A 21,895-nucleotide genomic window follows, 5' to 3' on the forward strand; every position below is an offset into this window, starting at 1 on the left:
TACTCTAAATCAAATTCCCTGAGTGGAATCAGCCCAGATTTAGGTACCCTGGGAATGTAGGGTCGGGGCGTGGGAGGAGGTCCCTTAAGCTAGGAACCTGTGGAAGGGGGAGAATCAGGGAGCTGGAAGGCGGTAACGGAATCTCCCCTTCCTGGGCCTCCAGAGCTAAAAGCCGAGCTGAGCGCCCGCGGGAGGTTTCCTCCCACAGGAAACCGCAGGCTTCAGGCACACCCAGCCTGCAGGGAGCGGCGCCCACTGCCCGCCAGCTCGGGGGAGGCCCACGTGGGTAGCAGCCTGCAGCCCAGGAGGCGCGCCCAGCAGGGCGAGGGGGCGTGGCCAGACGGGGGCGGTACGAGGAGCTCGCGGCCCCGCCCACTTCCGCCTCTCAGTGCGCGGACCCAGCAGGCAAGAGGATTTTGGCGGCTTCGCAGGAGGCCGTTGGCCGCGCATGCGTAGTGGGTCACTGCAGGGACCTGAGTTGGTGGTGAGCACTCCTCCCCCTCACAATTCCCGGTGTCGGCACGGTCTTCCTAATGAGAGTCTTCGAAATAACGTGGTCGAAATAACATCTCTCAGGCCTCGTCCCGAAGGACCTCGGCCAGCTCCAAAGCCTTCCAGACGTTTCTCTCCCAACCCTGGCTCCATAGGGTCTTTCAGCTCCTTTCTCTCCCTCCCGAAAACACACAGCCCGCCCCTCACAGAGCCCCCCCCGCCCACCGATCCCCGTTAGCTCCTTCCAGACCTTCCAGCATCTCCCCACCAGGCCCCTCAGGTGTCCTTCTAACCACGCCCCTCGTAGGTCTGTGAAGCTGCGGCGTGTGCAGGTACCGGTGCCCCCTCCCCTCGGCAGCACCCCCCATAGTCTCACCCCATAGTCACCTCCCATTCTGGGTCCCAGCCCCGCCCTTTACGGATACTGTTCCGGGGTCCTTCTCTAGTCCCCCTCAGCCCCGCCTTCCGCAGGTACAGTGCTCCTCCCACCCGAGCCCGGCCCCTTACAGGTCTCCCGGCCCTCGGGAGCTGAAGCCCCGCCCCTCGTGGCCCGGCCAGCCCCGCCCCTCAGGGCACGCCCGGTCCCTCCCCTCACAGGACCTGCCCTCCTCCGCCCCTCGCAAGGCTCACAGCTCCGCTCCCGCAAGTTCTCCCAGCCCCGCCCCTCGCAGGGCTTTCCGCCCCTCGCAGGGCTTTCCGCCCCTCGCAGGGCTTTGCGCCCCCTCCAGTTCATCTGTACCCGCACCCCCCAGTCTTCTCAGGTCTTCTAGCTGTCCTGGCCCCTCTTCCCCAGCCTCCCCTCCCACGGCTCCTCCTCCCAGCGGTCCCTCCTCCCCAGCCTCCTCTTCCATGGCTCCTCCTCCCCAGAGGTTCCCCCCTCCCCAGTCTCCCATCCCACCGCTTCTCCTCGAGTCCTTGGTCCCACCCTCAGGCCTCATTGGCCCTTTATCTCCCCAGTAACCAGGCCACAACAGTGAACTCGGAGCACCAAGGACAGGGCAGGCACTCCAGCAGGTAGGGACTGGGCCTCGCTCCTCTCAGCCAGCGGAGGTTTTCCCCTGTCCGTGTCTCCTTCCACAAACAGCCACGCCTCAGAGATACCGCGAGCCTAGGCGGCCTGTCCCCCGCGCCAGACTTAGAGTTGAAACACAAGTCAAAAAATGGGAGAGGTGGGAGGTCGGGAGGGGCGTGGAGAGAGGCCTGAGAGGTGACCCCCTCCAACACATTGGAGGCACCGAGACTCAAAGATCGCAGCTGGTTCTGGGGTCACCTTCCAATTCCTAGTCCCTTGCGCTTGGTCCCCCACCTTCCTTCTGGATGTCTGAAGGGGTCCTGTGTCACCCCTGCAGGAGCCCCACCCGCTTGGCCAAGATGCCTTTGGGACAAACTTTAGGGAGCACCCGCTCGGAGGATGGAAGTGAGGCCTTCCTGGAAGGAATGGGTAATTCATACAGTCTTGCTCCCCCCCCCCCCGGCCTTCTTTCCTCCGTTCCCCAAGTTCCAGGTACTGTACTGCAGCACACGAAGGACGGGGAGACCTTCTAGCCGTGGGAATGGAGGTGGAGCAGGCAGAGGGGCTAGGCCGACCTGGGCAGTGGCACAGTCTGGGAAGACTTCCTGCAGGAGAAGTTGGAGTGGGGCTTGGAACTCTTCCCAGGAATTCCCAATGGGAGCAGGCAGGGAAGACTGTTTCAGCAGACACAACAGCATGTGCTAGAACAGGGTTTCTCAGCCTCCACACTGGTGGCACTTGGGATCAGATCATTCTTAGTCATGGGACTGTCCTGGGGAATTGTGGGATGCTTAACATCGTCCTTGACCTCTAGCCATCACTTGCCACAAGCACCTTCCCCTGCCCCGTCCCCACATCGTGACAATCAAAAATGTCTCCAGACATTGCAAACTCTCTGTGCGGGACAGAATGGCTGGTTGAGAGCCCCTGGGCCATGGGAGGTGGGAAGCTGCTGGACCAGACTCAAGAGGTGGGTAGGGTCAGATCATATGGGGTCTCGAACCCAGGCTGAGGAATTAGGAAATTATCCTGGAGGCCCTGGAGCTCCTAGGGAGCCCTGTGAGCAGGGGAGGGTCGGTGTCAGTTCTGGGTGTAGAAAGACCCGTTGGGGATGTGAAGGGAGGCCTGGAGGTTGGTGCGGAGGTTGGGGCAATGGTCCAGGTGGGACAGGAGAAAGCCTGAGCCTAGGGCCCAGGCTGAAAGTGAGGAAGCAGGAGGATGGGCAGGAGGACTGCCAGGTGATGGGGGCTGGAGGGGACGGAGGGAGCTAAAATGCTGTCCCCAATTCTTGGCACCTATCTTCAACTTTCCCAAGTTCCAGATCCTATGTGGCAAGTTCCCAAAGACCAAGAAGTCCACCAGGAGCGCCCTCTAGTGGGGAAGGGAATGTGTGCCAAACCTGGGGCAGGAGTGATGGGAAGAATCCTGAAGTCAGCTTGGGGTACTGGAGTGGGAAGGGGGATGGGAGCCGAGGTGCAGTGCCAGAGGGCTGGCCGGGCCTGGGTGTGCACTTCTGCTGCAGTTTGTGGAGACCCTGAGGGAGCCAGAATTTTCTAGGTCCTGGAGAGGAAGGGGCTGGGGCCTCCTGGATGCCTCCTGAGCCCCCTGGCTGGTCCTGCCCTCAGCAGACTGGGAGCTGAGCAGACTACAGCGGCAATGCAAAGTGATGGAGGGGGAGAGGCAGGCCTACAGCAAGGAAGTCCACCAGCGCATCAACAAGCAGCTGTGAGCCCACTGCCTGGTCCTGGAGCTAGGGAGGGGGCTCTACTGGGAGGGGGGTTGGGGCTCCCACTCCTGGCTCCAAGAGGGGGGAAGGGCCAGCCCTGCCTCTAGCCTTCAGTGATTCTGAGCTCCGCCCCTTGCTGGCTTGCTCCGCCCTCCCTGCCTGGGCAGTGAGGAGATCCAGCGCCTGGAAGGGTTGCGGGATAAACTTCAGGTGCAGATCAGCGTGGCCCAGAGCCAGGTCAAGCGGCTGCGGGACAGTGAGAGGCTGGAGAACATGGGCCAGCTGCTCAAGTGCCGGGTCCAAGTGCAGGCCGAGGTCAAGGAACTCCAGGAGCAGACCAGAACCCTGGACAAGCAGGTGGGTTCTGAGACCAGACGCCGGGGATCCCACATAGGGGCCGGGAAGGAACTGCTTTGAGCCTTAAATTCCTCGCCTGAGAAATGGGCTCATGGAAAGCAGCCACGGAGGAGGGTTACATTCAGCCTGTAGTGGGAATCTGGGTGCTTCCTGCTTAGCATAGTCCCCCACATCCCAAACAGGGGGCTGGTGTGGTTAAAGGGGAAAGGTTCACCCCTGGAGTCAGCAAAGCCTGCATTAGAATCCCGGCCCTGTCCTGTCAGAGCTGTGTGACGGAGGGCAAGACTTTACTTCTCTGGGCCCTACTTTCTTCATGGGCAAAAGGAGGATGCTGGTAATACAACGGAGTCTACAATAGGTTTTCAGTCCCACCTGCTTCCAGGTCTTGACCTTGGCAACAATGCAACTTCTGTAGGTCAGTGTCCCTTCAGGTTTTTATGACCATGACCTCTGGAGAGGCAGCTCACACACATGTGGATATAAACACACACATAGATCTCAAAGAGAAGTTTCACCAGGTAATACCGATGTTTCCTAGGTGGGATGCATTCTGCGATTTTCTATTCTAGTCTTGGTTAAAAGAGTCACTTGCTTAGACCAAAGGATTTCTTGCGCATGTTGGGTTACAAACAAGACTTTGAAGGTTACTTACATTGGTGGTCTGTATCATTTCCTATTTTTGTTGTAACAAATTACTACACACTTGGTGGCTTAAAATATAATACAAACTAGGGGCGCCTGGGGGCCACAGTCACTTAAGCGCCTGACTCTTGATTACTGCTCAGGTCGTGATCTCAGGGTCTTGGGATCGAGGAGAGTAAGCCGTGGGTCAGGGTCTGCACTCAGCATGGAGTCTGCTTGAAATCCTTTCCCTCTCTCTCTCCCAACCCCCTGCTCAAGCACATGCTCTTTCTCTCTCTCAAATAAATAAATAAAATCTTCCAGCGGCGGAGGACAGGAGTCCAAAACGGGCTTCCCTGGACCAAAGTCCGGTGTAAGCAGGGCTGTACCTCTTCTGAAGTCTTAGGAGGAGAATGTGTTTTCTGACTTCTCCGGCTTCTAGAAGTTTCTTGCATGGCTTGGTTTGCAGCTCCTTGCCTTGTCTGCAAGGCCCGCTGCAGGCAGCTGTCCTTCTCATGTGCGTGACTCCCACCTCTTCCTTCTCTGATTCAGACTCTCCTGCCCCCTCCTTCCACCCGTAAGGACCTTTGTGTTTATCCTGGGCCCAATATGTGGACATATTGGCCCTGTAGGAAGGCATCATTCTGTCTACCATATAGTTGTTTTTTTTTTTTAAAGATTGATTGATTGATTGATTTTTTAGAGTGAGTGAGTGAGTGGGGGAAGCAGAGGGAGAAGGAGAGAGAAACTCAAGCAGACTCCATGCCGAGTGGGGAGCCTGACGTGGGGCTGACATGAGATCACGACCTGAACTGAAACCAAGAGTCGGTCGCTTAACCAACTGTGCACCCAGGTGCCCCTACCACGGAGTTTTCTTCCATTTGACTTTCAATCAGTTTGTTTGCTCTGCTCTCACAAGCTCCCCAAGATTCCTTTTGGAAGCTGAATTCTGATTCACACATGCCAAACTTCTGGCTGTTTCGTGATGTGCAGTGGCTTTGTGGGGGTTGGCTGCTGGGATTGGTTTTCCTCAGTCTTTCACGGAAACTCATCAGAGTCAGAATTTTATACCCAGGGGCACCTGGGTGGCTCTATAGGTTAAGCATCTGCCTTCAGCTCAGGTCATGATCTCAGGATCCTAGGATCGAGTCCCAGGTCAGCCTTCCTGCTCAGCGGGGAGTCTGATTCTCCCTCTGACCCTCCCGCTGTTTGTGCTCTCTCTTGCTCTCAAATAAATAAATAAAATCTTTAAGGAAATAGAAAAACAGGTACCCAATGGAAATATTATCTCTGAATGAGAGAGAACAGACATTTTCTGGCAAAAAAAAAAAAAAAAGTAGACAACTTAGATTTTCACAAACTATGTGTGTTAATGGACCAACGTTTAAAATTTCCAATCTATTACTGACTGCTGCTTTTAGAAGGCTTGTGCCATTTCTGATGCTTACTTCAATGCTTGCTCTCATTTTCTGAGCCCATCACATCAGAGACTGATGACGGACGGTCCTTGGACTTACACCTGTTTATAGCACTGGTCTATGTAGAAATAAAAAAGTGTTTAATAACATTCAGCGTACATTCATGCTAAAAAATCTTAGGAAACCAGGAATAAGGGGTGCCTGGGTGGCTCATTCAGTTGAGGGTCTGCCTTCAGCTTGGGTCATGATCTTGGAGTCCTGAGATGGAACCCCGCATGGGGCTCCCTGATCTGCGGAGAGCCTGCTTCTCCCTCTCCCTCTGCCTGCCTCTCCCCATTTGTGCTTGCTTGTGCTCTGTCTCTCTCTGTCAAATAAATAAATAAATAAATAAATAAAATCTTAAAAAAAAAAAAGGAAGCTAGGAATAAAAGGACATTTCCTGAATTTGGTGAAGGGCAACTATAAAACATCTACAGAAAATATTGTGTTTGATAACAAAACATGACAAAGATTATCTTTGAGATCAGTAACAATATAAAAATGTCAGCTAGCACCACTTGTATGTAACATTGTGCTGGAGGTCCTGTCTGGTGCAGTACAGCCAGGAAAAGGGAAAAAACAATGTAAGCATTGGAGAGGAAGAAATGAAATTGTCATTGTTTGTAGATGATGTATTTGTGTACATGGGAGAGCCAGAAGAATCTAACAACAACTTATTGTAATTAATAAGGTCTTATAACAATGTGGCCAGGTACAGAATTAATATGCAAAGTTAATATTGCTCTGTATTAGCAATAACTGTTAACAAAATAAAAGAAAATATGCATTTATAATAACCAGAAGAAGTACCTGTGAAGAAATTTAACAAGTGTGCAAGACCTCTATGGAGTAAGTTGTAATATTTTATTGAGGGCTGGTAAAGAGGAGCTTAATAAGTGTAGAGACCTACACAAGGACTTGAAGAGTTAGTGTCATAAAAAGTCAGATCTCCAAATTGATGTATAAATTCAATGTAATCGAAACCAAAGTAATAAAAGTTTTTTTTTTCTTTTTTAAGGATTTTGTTTATTTATTTGACAGAGAGAGACCACAAGCAGGCAGAGAGGCAGGCCGTTGGGGGAGGATGTAGGCTCCCCGCTGAGCAGAGAGCCCGATGTGGGCCTTGATCCCAGGACCCTGAGATCATGACCTGAGTCGAGGGTAGAGGCTTTAACCCACTGAGCCACCCAGGTGTCCCTGAAAGTTTTTTTTTTTTTTAAATGGATGGAACTGACAAGCAGATTCTAAGGTTTATATGGAAGTACAATGGAAAAGATGACTTAGACTGACTTAAAAGAAGAACAATGTGAAAGGATTTGCTGTATCATTTATCAAGATTTATTATAAAATTCTTACAATTGATGCAGGGTTAATCACATGGATCAATGGGACAGAAGAGAGTCCTGAAAGAGACCAAAGCACATGTGGACACTTAACATATGACTTCAAGAAATGGAAAAGGAGGATAAGGGTGCTGTGAAAATTAGATATTCATATTGTAAGATGAAACCAGACCCTTCCCTCGCCTCGTACCCCCAAATTAATTCCAGATGGATCAGAGATCTGAATGTGTGGAGGTGGGGAAGGATTTCTTAAATAAGTTATAGAAATCTCTACTTCTAAAGGAACAGATTGTTGCTTCCTATGACTTCAAGGTTAATAACTTGTTAAAAGAAACATAGTGTGCAAAGTCATGGAATGGAAAGTTACTTGCAACATGTATAGCTGACAAAGGACTAGTAGCAAGAACATGCAAGGAACTCCTACAAATTATTGAAGAGTCAGCTCAATTGTATTTATTTTGCTTGTATTTTTTAAAAGATCTTATTTATTAGAAGGAGAGAGAGAAACGAGTGGGGGAGGGGCAGAGAGAGAAGCAGATTCCCTTCGAAGCAGTGAGCCTCATGCAGGACTTGACCCCAGACCCTGGGATCATGACCTGAGCTAAAGACAAACACTTAACTGACTGAGCCATCCACATGCCTGAGTCAGCTGAGTTTTTAAAAATAGAGGATTTGAGCTGACACATCACAAAATAAGAAATTCATTTGTCCAATAAATGTAGGAATTACTCACCACTCAATAGTAATCAGAGAGAGGCAAATGAAAATCACAGTGAGATTCCATTAAACACTCACCAAATTTGCAAAAATGAGTGTCCCAAAATACCAAGTGTTGGGGAGAGAAGCAGCAAGTGGGAACACCTAATGAACTGTTGTCAGGGGTATATAAATTGTCACATGTATTTTGAAAAGATCCCCCCCATTATCAATTACATTTACTGATAGACCTACACTGTGATTCGGGGCCGCCCCCACTCAGCATGGTCACCAGAAGCAGTTTTGGGTTCCACCTGACATTCACGCTCACAGGATGCTCTGGCTACAGAACTTGGTACCAGGTTCACTTTGTAGGGTGATGGAGGACAGGAAACAGCAGCATCTTGGCATGAGAGCATCAAGCACACCTTCCTTGAACATCTAGGCACTGCTGCCATGAGGATAGGGTCTAAGTCGAAGCCCCCACAAGGAGCACACTCAGGAAATACCCTGCAGGGGCGCCTGGGTGTCTCAGTCAGTTGAGCATCTGGATGTTGATCTCAGCTCTTGATTTCAGGGTCATGAGTTCAAGCCCCTTGTTGGGCATGGAGCCTACTTTAAAAAAGAGGAACCCGAAGAGAAACCAGGTTTCTGTTTCGTGCTGGTCATATTGGCCCTTGAGATCTATGAGCCCAGCTTGCAGTCCTTCTAGTCCAAAGTAGTTGACCAATCAGGGGTCATTTTTATAATAAACACTGTTGCCTGGGAACAGAGCTGGAATTCCATATTTACCTTAACCCAGTGTGTTTCCATGGAAACCGTTTCAGAAGAAAGTAAGCCAAAGTCACCTTCTAAGAGAAAACAGGTTTAGATCTGTTGTTAAAGCTCCCTCCTGCCCCGCAAGTACACTTCTGAGCACGTGCCACAGAACCAGGATTCACGTGAAGGAATGTTGAAAGAAACATTACTCACTCTTGCTACTCCAAACCGGAAGTAACCCAAATGTCCGACAGGATTTGAATGAATAAATAAATTGTGGTGCATTTGTATCATGAAATAGTATACAGTGATGAAAAATGAATGAATCACACACAGCCATGAGGAAGGAAGCAAGGCATAAAACATACAGGAAGCATAATCTCACTGACATAAAATATAAAATCAGGCGAAAATAAACTTTTGCTTAGGAGTGCATATATGGGTGATAAACTATAAAGTTTAAAAAAAAAAAAGAATTCCGCTGGAGGAAATATGGTAGACTGAATAATGGTCCCCACCCCCACACAAGATGTCCACACTATAATCTCAGGAACCCGTGAGTATGTTACTTTACATGGCAAAAGAGACTCTGCAGATGTGAATAAGGATTTTGAGATCCAGGGGTTACCCTGGATTGTCCAGGTGGACCCCATGTCATCGCAAGTGTCCTTAGGGGCGAGGTAGGAATGTCAGAATAAGAGAAGATGGAGAGGGTAGATGTGAGGAAGAGAAGCCGAGGTTGGAGTGGCCACAAGCTAAGGAATGCATAAATCAAGGAATCCAGCTTCTAGAAATTGCCTGGAGCTTCCAGAAGGAAGGCAGTGAGTGTGCCACCCCCCCCACCCCCCGCCCCAAGCTCCTTCCTGGGGACCACACTCAGCGTGTCAGCCTCCAGCTGCTAGTTTTTGCACCGTCTCTGAGCATCTGTGTTTTATCCCAGTTTATTTTCTGCATCTGTCAGCAAGTGTTGTCCTAAGGTATCAGAAAAGCCTAAGAGGGGTTATTTTGGGGCCAGGGGAATGCTATACATTGTTTCCATTAAAACTAATGGTAATTCCTCCTTCACTTTCTGCCAGTTTGGCTTATGAAGGGTCTCATAGGAATGCTGTAGTTTCAAAGAATGGGGAAACCTGTATTCTCCTCTTGGCTGTAGTGAATATATCCCAAGGTGACCTCCCACACCCACTGTGTACTACCCGCCCTTTCAGTGGGGGTAGAACCTGTGACTTGCTTCTGGCCAACAAAATACAGTACACTGGGGAGGGGACTGAAGGGAGGGAACGACATTCTCTTCATTGGGTGTGCTCTATTAGACTGGCCCTGCGTAGATCAAAGACAGGTGTTCTCTGGCCAGCCTTGAAGGTGCAAGAGGCCATCCCACGGAGAGAGCCACCTGGCAGGGGACCGCGCAGTGCGTCCCAGATGAGACCACAGCCCTCTGTGGAGAGGATCCAGCTGAACTGTGCGGGACCCCTGACCCATGGAAACTTCGAGATCATAGATGGGTGTTGTTTTCAGCCACCAAGCTTGGGATAATTTGTTTTGCAGAAAGAGGAAAATGAATACAGTGGTTACTTCCAAGCTGCCAACAGTTTAACTCATGTAATTCCTAAAAATGGAACAATCAGCTAGCTTTCAAGAGCTGTCCTGGGGTCCAGTCTTGTTCTGCTAACAGATCTACTTTAAATAAACCAGTGTTTTCATCCTAACAACCTAGAGACCATTTGAAAAAAAGAGAATATATAAGTAGAAAAAAACACACAAAAACCCCCTGTATTTCATTCTCCAAAGCCATAATTACTTGCCTGTGGGATGTTTGTGCCTCTGGGTCTTGGAGTCAGATCGGACTGACCACTCATACTCCGTGCTGATTTCTGGGCAGTATTCTCTTTTATTTCTTTCTTCTTTTTGTAACTGAAAATTTTACTCGGATAATTCAGTTTCACATGCAACTGGAAAAAGTAATAGAGATTACTTGTACGCTTGGGCACTTTCTCCCACTGGTCACATTTTTGGGTATTTGGTTTTTTATCACAGCAACAGCTAAAAAATGCTTGTTCACAAAGATGTGACTCATCGAAAGGGACATAGCACTACCTTGTGTTGAACCTGTGAACTGCCTTGAGCCGTAGCTCATGTGGTGTCTGACCATGTTGGTTGTCTCCCTCCAGACTTAAACATTCTCGTGGTGCAGACTTTGAGTTGGCAGTGATGCTGTGGGGTGGCGGGGGGCATGTGTTAGTTTTCTAGGGGATGCTGTTACTAAGTACCACAAACTCTGGGTGGCTGAAATGACAGGAATATATTGTCCCACTGTTCTGGAGGCTGGAAGTGTTGGCTGGGTGGCATTCTCCCTGTGTGCATGTCTGTCCAAATCTCCCCTTTGTGTAAGGACACTGGTCATATTGGACCAGGGTCCCCCCTAAGGACATCATCTTAACTGGATTATCTCTGCAAAGACCCACTCTTTTGGGGTATTGGGGATTCACACTTAAACAGAAGAATCTGCAGTGGTGGGAGTGTGGGCTGTGGACAGGACATAAACCAACCCCTAAAAGCACACAAATTGGCAAGCCCAGTTTTTTTTTTTTTTTTTAAAGTTGGGCCTAGAGCCCAATATGGAGCTTGAACTTAATGACCTTGAGATCAGGACTTGAGCTGAGATCAAGAGTCAGACACGTAACCAACTGAGCCACCCATGTGGAAAACACAGTCTTCAGCAGTTCATGTATTCATTTGATCTGCATGTTTTATTGAGCACCTACTTTGTAGGTTTTTGTTGAAAACAAAGTCTGCTCTCGTGGAGCTTCCAGTTTAACTAGAGAGATGCCTGGCCCCAGATACATAATGATGAACATAGAAACGAGGACAGCTTCGGATAGGTTTCACCCATAACCAGACCCAGGCATTCTAATGACGTCGGTGCTCATTCTCACCATCTCTCAGTCTCTTGTCTCCACTTTGTCTACTGGTCTCCTCCTCCCAGGACCCCCCGTGTGCTGGGGAATATGATCGTGGAAGTCTCAGAGCCCCACGCATCTAGCTCATTTCCCCCAATATACCGGGAAGGGATTGAGGCTGGCTGGGTGCCTTGTTGTGACCGGAAGCCAGAACCACAGGGAAGGTTGGGCATCATTAGCAGAAGGGTAGGACAGATGCCTGGGGCCACAAGGATGGGAGGGGACAGCTACACTCAGCCCCTCACCCTTTCTTGGCTCCTCAGTCTCTCCACATTCAGCCAACAAGTAGGCATCCTCCTCTTTCCTCCAGATCCAGGAGTGGGAGATCCGGATCTTTGTCCTAGGTAAGGAAGTCAGGGCCCCGGGGGTCATCCTGGATCAGAAAGTCAAGATCCGGCAAAGGATCAAGATTCTAGAAGACCAGTTAGACAGGGTGAGAGTCAGCCTCTTGGCTCTTTCCAGACCTGATCTCTGGGTGTTGGGGGTTAACTGAGCAGGAGCGAGTTCCATGGAATTCAAGTTCCAGGAATGATGGACCAGATTCCAGGAGGGAGGTGGGCCTGAAACACGGGGCTCCCAGAGAAGGATCAGGAGACCCGGTCCTGGGTGGATGGAGGGTTCCCAAGGAAAGGAGAGTGGTGCCGAGATCCTTAGGGTGGCTGGGCAGCGCTTTCAGTGTCTCCAAAGTGGGAACAGGCTCTGCCTCTGACACTTGTCAGAGCATGGAAGAGGGAGGTAGACCAGGCCTCAGACTTCTGTACACCCCGACTCCCCACCAGGTCACGTGTCGCTTTGACAACCAGCTAGTGCGCAACGCGGTGCTGCGGGAGGAGCTGGACCTCCTGCGCATTGAGCGTAACCGCTATCTGAACGTGGACCGCAAGCTGCAGAAGGTCAGTGGCCCTAAAACCCGGGACCCCTCAGCCCAGCCGGGGGAGAGGAGAGGTTGCAAGGTTCACCTTGCCAACTCCAGCACGGTGGCCTCAAGTGCAGAATCGGTCGGAGTCCTAGGTTTGATGTGGTCCAGGGGGAATGGAGACCTCGAGAAGGTTCTGGGAAGCCTCTAACAAAAAAAAAAAAAGCAGCCTCCTTCAGACTTGCAGAAGCCAGAGATGTCATTTTGAATATCATCGGCCAGGACAGTCAATGAGCAAGCAAGACCGTTTACATTCTGTGGGCATCTCCGTAACTGTTGGTGTCCCTTCCCTTTTTCTTCCACCTTCGCTTCCCTGGAAGGATAGTACAGAGAACTCCAGCCTTCACCAAGACTGATCATTTGCCGTATTCTCTCTCTCTCTCATTATTATTTTTTACCAAAAAGGATTTGTTATCACCATTGCTGAACTATGGAGAGCACACTGCAGACACTATGCCCCTAAAAACTTCAGCATGTTTTGGTCCTAAGAATAAGACCGTTTTCTTGCAGAAACACAGGGCACTTATCCAAGTCAGGAACTTCGATGTTATTACAATTCTACGTAGTCCCTGTTTAAAGTTCTCCAATGGTCCCGATGACGTCCCTTACAGCTAATTTGATTTTCCTGCTCCAGGCTCCCAGCCAGGGTCCCACACTGCATTTGGCTGTCCAAGGCTCTGTTCTGGAACCATCCCTCGGCCCTGCTTTGTGGTCACGGCTTTGACATTTTGGAAGCCCGTTGTGTCATACAAAGTCCCTCGACGGGTCTGTCCAATCTTCACGATGAGATTCGTGTGGTGTGTTTTGGGAGGAATAGCACAGAGGCGATGTTGTGTCCTGGGGGCTCATTAAGTAGGAGGCACGAGATGGCCATTTATCCCTGTGATTGAGGTCCACGTTGATCCCTGGGTCAGCCGTGGTTCTCCAGTGAGTTTTCCCTTGGTGAGGAGTAAGTGGAGATTCTCAGAGACCACGAAGATATCTTGCTCCCCGACACATTTCCACTCCATTGCTGGGGACTCTGATAATGATTCTTGCCCAATGATTATCACTGTCATGCCGAATGGGGGTCTTTTTTCCCCCACCTCTCTTGTTTCTCCTATGTGTGTAAGAGAGCATACATAAGGAAGAGCTTCTCGTCCTCCTCTGGGTATTTGTGTGTTATCGGTAAGCATCTGTGGGTTCTTCCTTTACTGCATGGAAGTCATCATGCGTGGTGATGTTCAACTCGTCCCAGATCAGGGAGACAAGTCAGTGGAAGCCAGTAGGGCCCTTCAAGTTGGCTTCTATGTGCTTTTGATGTGCCCCTGGTTTTTTTTTTTTCTTTTTTTAAAGATTTATTTATTTATTTGAGAGAGAACAAGCACAAGCAGGGGGAGTGGCAGGCAGAGGGAGAGGGAGAAGCAGGCTCCCTCCTGAGCAAGGAGCCTTATGGAGGACTCAATCCCAGGACCTTGGGATCATGACCTGAGCAGAAGGCAGATGCAAAACAACTGAGCCCCCCAGGTGCCCCTGAATACATGAGACTTTAAGAGGATTTCCCAAGACAAAACTATTCCAAAAGATATTCCAGAGAAACACCATTTCTTTTCCATCTCTTCCACTTCGATCCCTCTTTGTGTGTGTGTGTGTGTGTGCTCGTATGTTCATATATGTGTGTACGTGAACGACTGTGCGTGTACATGTTTTATTTGCATATACGTATATTGGATATCTATCTATACACACATACATCACATGTGTGTTCAAATATATATATAATTTCCTCCCTTCTTTCTCCTGAAAAGAACATTTTTTACCCATAATACTGCAAAGACATTTCTTTGGAACTAGAAATCAGGTTCATGTGGTCACCACTGCGAAATTCAAGCACATTTCTGAAGCGGACCACAAAGTTAGGTGGTGCTCTTAGGGTTTTGCTGGGAGAAGCCCTCCGAGCCAGCATCCCAGCTGTCAGTTTCCCTGCCCATGTACTTGGTACCTCTTAGGATCCCCGCCCCCACCTGGCGGCTGTTAATGGGGAAGGTCCACACACCTGGATGGCAGAAGAGCTTCGGGGCTGAAGGGAGAGTCCTACAGGGAGGAGGCTGTAGCAAGGACATTGGTTTTGTTCTCTCGCAGGAAATCGAGCTTCTGCGACACATGGTCAGCTCCCTAATGGTCTCCTCAGCGGCTGCCTACACCGTCAGGTAGGGCACCCCCCCACCCCGCCCCCAGTGCCCCCAGGCCTCCAGGGAGCTCATGCACTATGAACCTTGCCCTAAGGCTTTGGCGGGAGGGGTCAGAACTCCAGGAACAGACTGTCACAACCTGTTATTTTTTTATAAGGTGCCCCTTTCCCCCCTCCACTGACATCCCAGGTCCTCGGGCAACACTTGTTGGCTGTGTGGACCCACTTCTTTGGGTCCCTCCCCGCCCCCTCCTTCCTATCTTTCTCTTTCACTCCCTCCCTCCCTTCCTTTCCTTCCTTTTTTGCTAAGATGCACATAACAAAATTCACCATGTTAAAATGTACAGTTCAGTGGCCTCTAGGACACTCGCTTCTATCTGGGTCCAAAACGCTCTCATCACCCCAAAAGGAAGCTGGTACCCAATAGGCAGTCGCTCTGTCTTCCCCAGTTCCCTGGAAACCATTGGTTTCCTTCCTGTGCCTACCAGCTTCCTGGTTCCAGGCATCTCGGGGCAGCGGGACTGTGCAGCATATAACTTGGTGTCCGGCTTCCTTCACTGAACATAACGCGTTCAGAGGTCACCCATGTTGTAGCCTGGATCAGTCCTTCCTTCCTTCCTTCTTGTGGCTGATGCTGCAGTTTTTTGTCTTTGGTCCACCGCGACCCTGTCAGAGCCCCGACTCCATCTGGTGGCTTCTGCTCACGCTCGGCTTTGGCTTCATCCGAACTTGACCTTCAGAATGTGACCCTCTCTGGCTTCTCTCCGCACGTCCTTCTAGTAGCAGCTCCCTGCTCTTCCGTTCTTAGCTCTTCCCAACTCGGCTTCAGAGAGAGAGAATCTGAGTGGGCTGGCGCCTCTCTTCTGCCAAGTGCCACCCATGGTGGCCTGTCTGTGTGGTGAGAGCCTCGACCACTGCTCTTCCAGCCGATGGGGCAGGGGTGGGGGGCGCTGCTGGGTACCAGCACAGGGTGGTCTCAGCCAGAAGGCAGGGCTAGGCATCGTCTCCTGGGCCTCCTTGTTGGATGACCAGAGCAGGTCGCATCCCCTCTCTGAGCCTGTTTCTTCCACTGTGACATGACGGTAATGACCGCACGGCCTGGCTCTCAGGAAGTCGGGGCCCCTCTTCCCTGCCCCTCGGTTTGGCATGGAGCCCAGGGCACAGAAAGAACTGTGAGTCCTAATCCCTGAAGGACGGCCACCAGCACCTGGAGGGGTCATTGGAAACAAGGCTGGTGGCCACCAGGGGAGGCATCCCATCGAGGAGGACGGGCTGATGTGCGGAGGTCTTATAAAGGAATTTGACCGGAACAAGAAGCTGGAGCTCTGGATGGAGGCAAGGGTGTGAGGGTGGGAACTAGAATGGTCCATGGGCAGGGACATGAGGACACTGGCCGGCTGTGCTCCCAACAAAATGACCCTCTGACTGTGATCCTGTGTCCTGGGAAGTAGGTTTGGGACCCTCGGGATTTGCAGGGAGCCGCCCTGTGTTCAAAAGCTTAAAGGCCACATTTTCCCATGGGCAGGTCAGAAGGGGCTCAGTGACTGAAGCTTCTAGAGTGTCCCCATACCCCAACCGCGCTGGTGATGTCATCCACCTGCCCAACATGAGGCCCCGAATGGTCCAGGCTCCTTATATTTCCAACCACATGACCCCCAAACTCCAGCACCATACCTTCTGCCCTAGGTCCACCCCGCTCCCAGCCGAGTATGACCTCTGATGGTGCCCTCCTCGCTGTCCAGCCTCCTGTTCCCGGGCCCACCGTTGGCCCGCAGTGCACTGCAGCAGTGTCCCATCAGTCCCTTCCATGGCCCAGCACACCCCCCAGACCCCCGATTCCACCTCTTCCCGCCTGCAACCTGATACCCCTCTGGGAACCCAGAAAGTTTTCTGCCTTTTGTGACCTCGGGGAAACTGCAACCTGATTCTGCCCGCGCCCTGGGACTGATCCCAGGCTGACCCCGGGCTCACCCCCCCACCCCCCACCCCCACCGGCAGAGAGGAGGCCAAGAGCAAGATGGACCTGCTGCGGGAGAGGGCGGAGAAGGAGGTGGCCCAGAAAGACGCGGAGGTGCAGACCCTGCAGCGGCAGATCGCGCACCTGGAGCAGCTGCACCGCTTCCTCAAGCTCAAGAACAGCGATCGGCTGCCGGACCCCGCGGTCGTGGAGAAGCGCGACAAGCGCGGTGAGGCCCCGGCCGCGCGCCCCAAGGGCTCGGGATCTCCACTGGGCGGAGCGGGCGGGGCGCGCGCGGCCTTAGCTCAGCAACCCCCCAGACCCCGCTGCCCGCCTCTGGCCGCCGCGGGTGCGGGTCTCAGCGCCCCTCCCTCCCTCCAGCCCGGGAGGTGGCCGAGGGCCTCCGGAAGACCTCCCAGGAGAAGCTGGTGATGCGCTGCGAGGACGCCATGAACAAACTGTCCCAGCTGACGGGGGAGAGCGACCCGGACCTGCTGGTGGAGAAGTACCTGGAGAGTGAGTGCGGGCCGCGCCGGCGGGGCGGAGGGAGGGGGCCCCGGTGCAGGACCCCCGCGCTCCCCCGCCCGCCCCCATCGATTAGGCGCAGGGGCTGAGCTCCGTCACCGTCACCGAGGGCCTCCGCTTGGGCCCTGGGGACTCCGGCACCTGCGCTGGAGACTCGGGGCGTCAGGCGCGCCCTCCTCGCCCCTCTCCGCCCGCCCCGCCTCTACCCCTCTAGCCCTCTCCCCAGTCTCTCTCCCTCCCCGTCTCGGGCCTTCTGAGCCCTTCCTTCTGTGTGCGTCTCCCTCTGGCCTGCATCTCTCAGTCCCCTCCGTCTTTAGGTCCGTTTGTTTCTGGGTGCGTCTGTCTCCCCCCTCCCTCCCTCCCTCACCATTCCGGGCCTCCCGGTCTCTCTCCACATCTTCCCTCAGCCTCTGTGTTTCTCCCTCCGGGCGCTTGTTGCTGTCTTCTCCCGGGTCCTGGGCTCTCTCCCTACCTCTGCTGTTTTCTCTCCCTCTCCTCTCTTCCTCTGTGTCTCTGCGCCTCTTAGTGTTTCTCGGTCTTTCTTGATTTTGCCGCCGTCTATTTCTCTTACTCTCACTTGCTCCGGTTTCCTCTGTGTCCCCTCTGGTTTCCTGGACCTCCGTCTCTCTTTGTCTCTGCGTGCTAGTGTCTGTGTCGTCTTTCTCAACATCTCTCTCTCCCTGTCCTGTGCGTCCCTCCCGACCCGCCTCTCCAGTGGAGGAGCGCAACTTCGCCGAGTTCACCTTCATCAACGAGCAGAACTCGCAGCTGGAGCATCTGCAGGAGGAGATCAACGAGGTGAGTGAAGGTCCCCTCCACCCTCCGCTCCTCCTCCCCCATCTCCTCCGCTCCTCCGGGAGCGGGCCCCCCTGGCAATGGGCACCTGCCCTGCCCCGCAGATGCAGAAGGCCTTGGCGAGCACGCGCGCCAGCGAGGATTTCGTGCGCGCGCAGCAAGAGCAGGAGAGGAAGGACTTGGAGCAGCGCGTGGACGAGGTGCACGCGGAGGCCCTCGGCGTGGAGGCCAACTTCCAGGACATGCGGGGGCGGCTGGAGAAGCTCAAGGCCGGTGAGCGCCCGGCCCAGCTTTTTCCTCTGGGAGGATGCGATGAGCCTCCCCAGAGGGCCCAGCCCGCAGCCAGCCTCGGGGGAGGTGTTCCACAGCGTCTCTGTGTGCTGGCTTGTCTGTCCATCCCAGATCCTTCCTGCCGTCCATCCTGCCGTCCTTCCAGAGTCCGGCTGCCCTGGGTTTGCAGCCAGCTCCATCATTTGGGAAGCTTGTGTGTGGTTTCCACGGCCGAACCCCCCTGGCAATGAGATGGCAGATGACAGCTTGGGGGGTGGTCGGGAGAAGTGGGTGGGTTCCCCGCTGGGAAGTTGAGAAGGTGGGGGTGGAGGTCAGCCTGTGGTCACAGTAGGGGCTCTCCTACCGGAAGAGCCTCTTTTTCTCTGTCCTGACCATGACTGTAAGGGCTGCAGGGAGCCAGGTGCATAGTGAGAAGGGCCCCCAAGGGCAGGGCTGGGAGGGACACCAGCAGGGCAGCTGGGCACTCACTACCATCCCAGGGCCTAGGACAGCAGCGTGGGAGCCTCAAGGTTGCCGGGATTGGCTGGGCCCCTGGACAGAGTGAAAAGGTAGGGCCCTTTGTTAAACAAGAGAGCAGAGCCCCAAGCCCAAGGTGGGAGCCTCCTGAATGTGGGCGCCCTGAGCCGTCGCATCACCTGCTGCTGGCTGAAGTGGGCTCTGCCAGGGTGGCTGTGGGCTTCCTGGAAGCAGTGATGCTTGAGGCTGATTTTTTTTTTTTTTTAAGATTATTTATTTATTTATTTGACACAGAGAGAGAGAGACTGAGACATCATAAGTAGGCAGAGAGGCAGGCTGAGAGAGAGGGGGAAGTAGGCTCCCTGCTGAGCAAAGAGCCCAAAGCGGGACTCGATCCCAGGACCCTGGGATCATGACCTGAGTGGAAGGCAGAGGCTTAACCCACTGAGCCACCCAGACGCCCAAGGCTGATTCTGAAGGATGAGGATTTCACTGAAAAGTTCGGTTCGGGGGTGGTCCCAGCAGGTGGGGGCAAGGCCTGGAGATACGTGCAGGAGTGTAGGCTCTTTGTGTGGAGAAGGGGAGCAAGGGTGGGAGTGGGAGGGGGAGGATGGCAGATTCTAAAGAGGTGCTGGGCTGGGACACTGGGGAGCCATGGGAGGGCTGTGAGCAGGAGAGGCCATGGACAGGGGTGTTGGAAGAGGAGGAAAATGGAGAGGAGGGATGGGACCCAGCGGTATCAGACAGATGGGCAGTGATTGAGGGGGTTGCACAGGGTCTGGCCTGGGAGGGGTACTTGGGAGAAGAAGTGGGTTTGGGGATGCCCTTGAGCCCAGCGTGAGCATTGTAGAGGGGGGGATGTTCAGGGAGGGACCCCAGGGGGAAACTACATAGGAGTCGGGAGCTTAGGGGGAGGCAGCTCTGGGGACAAGTGGGGGGAACGCAGTGCCGTGGGCTGCAGATCTGTGTCAAGGTCACGGGTGCTTTCTAATGTCATTAACAATAGCCAGTTCGCCTGAAAGAGTGACTAGGTACAAGTGGGCCAACTAGGTACAAGTAGAGCCAAGGGTGGGTCATGGCAGTGGCCGGTGGGCCAGCCAAGGGCCACAGCTAATCAGCCGGGTGCAAGTGGGGGCCAGTATTGAAAAAAACAAAGGAGGCAGCCTTGGTAGTGGGTGGCTGGCCTCCGACCTCTCCCGTAGAGCACCCACAGGAGTGCCTCTCTGGGGTCGCTGGGTAGGATGGAAGTGGGGTGTTTCTGATGGAGCTGTGTGAAGGAGGCCTTTGAGACTAACTGAACAAAGTGAAATAAGAAACAAAAAGAAGAAGGCGGCCTAGAGAGCTGGCAGTGCTTTTGTCAGCTTTTCCACTGACCTCCCGCGATTTCTGCCTTCTGTGGTTCTGAGCCCCGTGGCCAGGCCCCAGGGGCTAGCAGGTCTGTGACAGCCTGTCCCCTCCCCCCACAACCTCAGACCTCCAGCAGCTCTTCACCAGGGCCAAGTGTGACAACACCATCATCGAAGACCTCCTGGGGGTTAAGACCCACATGCGAGACCGGGACATTGGCCTCTTCCTGGGCCTCATCGAGAAGCGGCTGGTCGAGCTCCTGTCCGTGCAGGCCTACCTAGATTTTCAGGTGGAGAGGCGGGAGGTCCCGGGGGGCGGGGGTGGGGTGGGCAGGGAGCCCAAATCTTGGAAGCTGGGGCCTTGGGGATGAGCTGACCACGGGTTTATCCACCTTCTAGAACTACAGCACCCCCAGCTTGGTTAGCACCGCCCTCCTGGTTCTGGGCCAGAGCCCTGAGGACCTCCCGAAGAGGATGGCCGTGCCCCAGCTCCCTGACAACCAGTGAGGCACGGGGCAGGAAGGAGGGCAGCGGAATTCGGTTCCATGGGGGCCAAGGGGACAAAGAATGAGGTGGAGGGTTTGGGGAGGTGGCTCTTGGGTACCAGAGGGTGAGTGAGGGTGCTCTGGAGGCACCTGAAGGAGTTGGGGCTCCAGAGGACTGAGCTGGCCCCAGGTAGACCAGAAAGGCCAAAGGCCGCTGTGCTGGCCAGAGCGTGGCTAATGGTCTCCGTCCATAGCAATGAGGAGCTCTCAGCCTTTTGTGGCTTCGAGTGTCCTCCCTTCCCGCCTTCCCCCCACTTTAGGGAGGACACCCCAGGCTTTGAGGCCAAAGAGGACGCCCCGATGAGCAAGGAAGAGCTGCGGAACCAAGTGACAAAGCTGGTGAGGATGGGGGCCTGCCGGGCTTGGGGCCGGACCTCAGCCTCCTTCCGGGGACGCTGACTCGCCTCCCCCGCAGCTGGAAGCGCGGGAGCTGGCGCGAGAGCAGCAGCTGAAGGAGCTGGCGGACACCGTGCGGAAGGTCGAGAGCGCACCCAGCGTACCCAGCCTCTCGGGCACCCAGCGGGTCTCCTCGGGCTCACCCGTGGGGATCGCCAAGAGCCCCAGCATCATGCCCAGCTCTATCCTGAGCCAGAGGACTAGTGGCGTCCTGGCGTCCAGTGGGGGCCGTGCCACCGGCTCCAATGTCGGCCGGGTCACCTTTGGTGAACCCAGCTCAAGTGTAGGCCACGTGACCTTTGGTTCCACCAGCGCCATGGGGGTTCCGCTCTCCAGCCGGGCCTCCACAGGGGGCCATGTGACCTTCAGGACCTCCAGCTCTAGTAACTACCTGGGGTCCACCGGGTACGGGGTGTCCAGCGGTGTCCACGAGAGCCACGTGGGCGTGGAGAGCAGAAGCATGGGGTCGGAATTGAGTGGAGGCCTCGGGTCCAGCAGAGGCCAAGTCTCCAGCCCCCGCCACACTTCCAGCACCCACCGCGGCTCCACCACCAGCAAAGATTAGGGCGCCACCCCCCCTGGCCCCGGGGCTTGACCTCCCTGTCTCGAGATTTCCTCATGACTCTCCATGTCTCTCTTGCCCCATGGCTGTCTGCATCTGCCCAGCACTGTGTCCCCCTCTGTGTCTGTCCACGCCTCACCACCTGAGACCTCATCTCCGTCTCCTGGCCCCTTTGGGTTCCCATCCCGCCTTTCCCTTCCTGTCTCCCAATTTCCAGTTCTCCCAGCTTCCTGTTAAGAGTATCTCTGTCCTGGGTTCGCCTCTCCCCAGCTCTGCCCTAACCTCCCCAGCTGTCCTCCCCTGCACCCCACCTCCTGTTTCTGCTCCCGCACCTCTAATCCCTGCCCCTGTCTGTCTTCCAGGCTCTCCTTGTACCTCATGTCCCTATCTTTGTAGCTCCTCCTTCCTCACCCTCCCTGGGAGCCCTGGGTACTAAGCATCGGGGCAAGAACTGGAGGGTCAGAGTGAGCTGTGACTGTAGGAAATAAAGGTCAGAGCCTGACTTTGACTCCA

The 21,895-nt window shown here is 53.8% G+C and overlaps 1 protein-coding gene across 8 annotated transcripts; it reads left to right on the forward strand.

Moving 5' to 3' along the window:
* The first annotated feature begins 425 nt into the window (after nt 1–425).
* Nucleotides 426–21,895, forward strand: ODAD1 (outer dynein arm docking complex subunit 1). 8 transcript variants are annotated; one of them, XM_004767443.3, is made up of 16 exons: nt 426–484; nt 1,450–1,506; nt 1,842–1,933; nt 3,130–3,229; nt 3,398–3,587; nt 11,734–11,856; nt 12,203–12,316; nt 14,461–14,528; nt 16,508–16,695; nt 16,848–16,982; nt 17,707–17,789; nt 17,891–18,059; nt 20,006–20,169; nt 20,279–20,382; nt 20,685–20,763; nt 20,840–21,895. In XM_004767443.3, the coding sequence occupies exons 3-16, from the start codon at nt 1,864–1,866 to the stop codon at nt 21,383–21,385; spliced, it is 2,133 nt and encodes a 710-aa protein (XP_004767500.2). In that variant the 5' UTR covers nt 426–484; nt 1,450–1,506; nt 1,842–1,863; the 3' UTR covers nt 21,386–21,895. The 8 variants fall into 8 exon arrangements, with proteins under 8 accessions (XP_004767500.2, XP_044933028.1, XP_004767502.2 ...); XM_045077093.1 differs by lacking the exon at nt 426–484 and adding an exon at nt 1,235–1,253; XM_004767445.3 differs by lacking the exon at nt 426–484 and having other exon boundaries at nt 3,133–3,229.

This window comes from Mustela putorius, unplaced genomic scaffold, assembly GCF_011764305.1.
Source record: "Mustela putorius furo isolate JIRA1106 unplaced genomic scaffold, ASM1176430v1.1 tig00000196_pilon_pilon_pilon, whole genome shotgun sequence".
NCBI lineage: Eukaryota > Metazoa > Chordata > Mammalia > Carnivora > Mustelidae > Mustela > Mustela putorius.

Coding starts and splice junctions, on each gene's coding strand:
- ODAD1 (XM_004767443.3), top strand. CDS start 1,864: ATGCCTTTGGGACAAACTTTAGGGAGCACCCGCTCGGAGGATGGAAGT. Junction 3,230..3,397: donor CAGCGCATCAACAAGCAGCT/GTGAGCCCACTG, acceptor CTGCCTGGGCAG/TGAGGAGATCCAGCGCCTGG. Junction 17,790..17,890: donor TGCAGGAGGAGATCAACGAG/GTGAGTGAAGGT, acceptor CCTGCCCCGCAG/ATGCAGAAGGCCTTGGCGAG.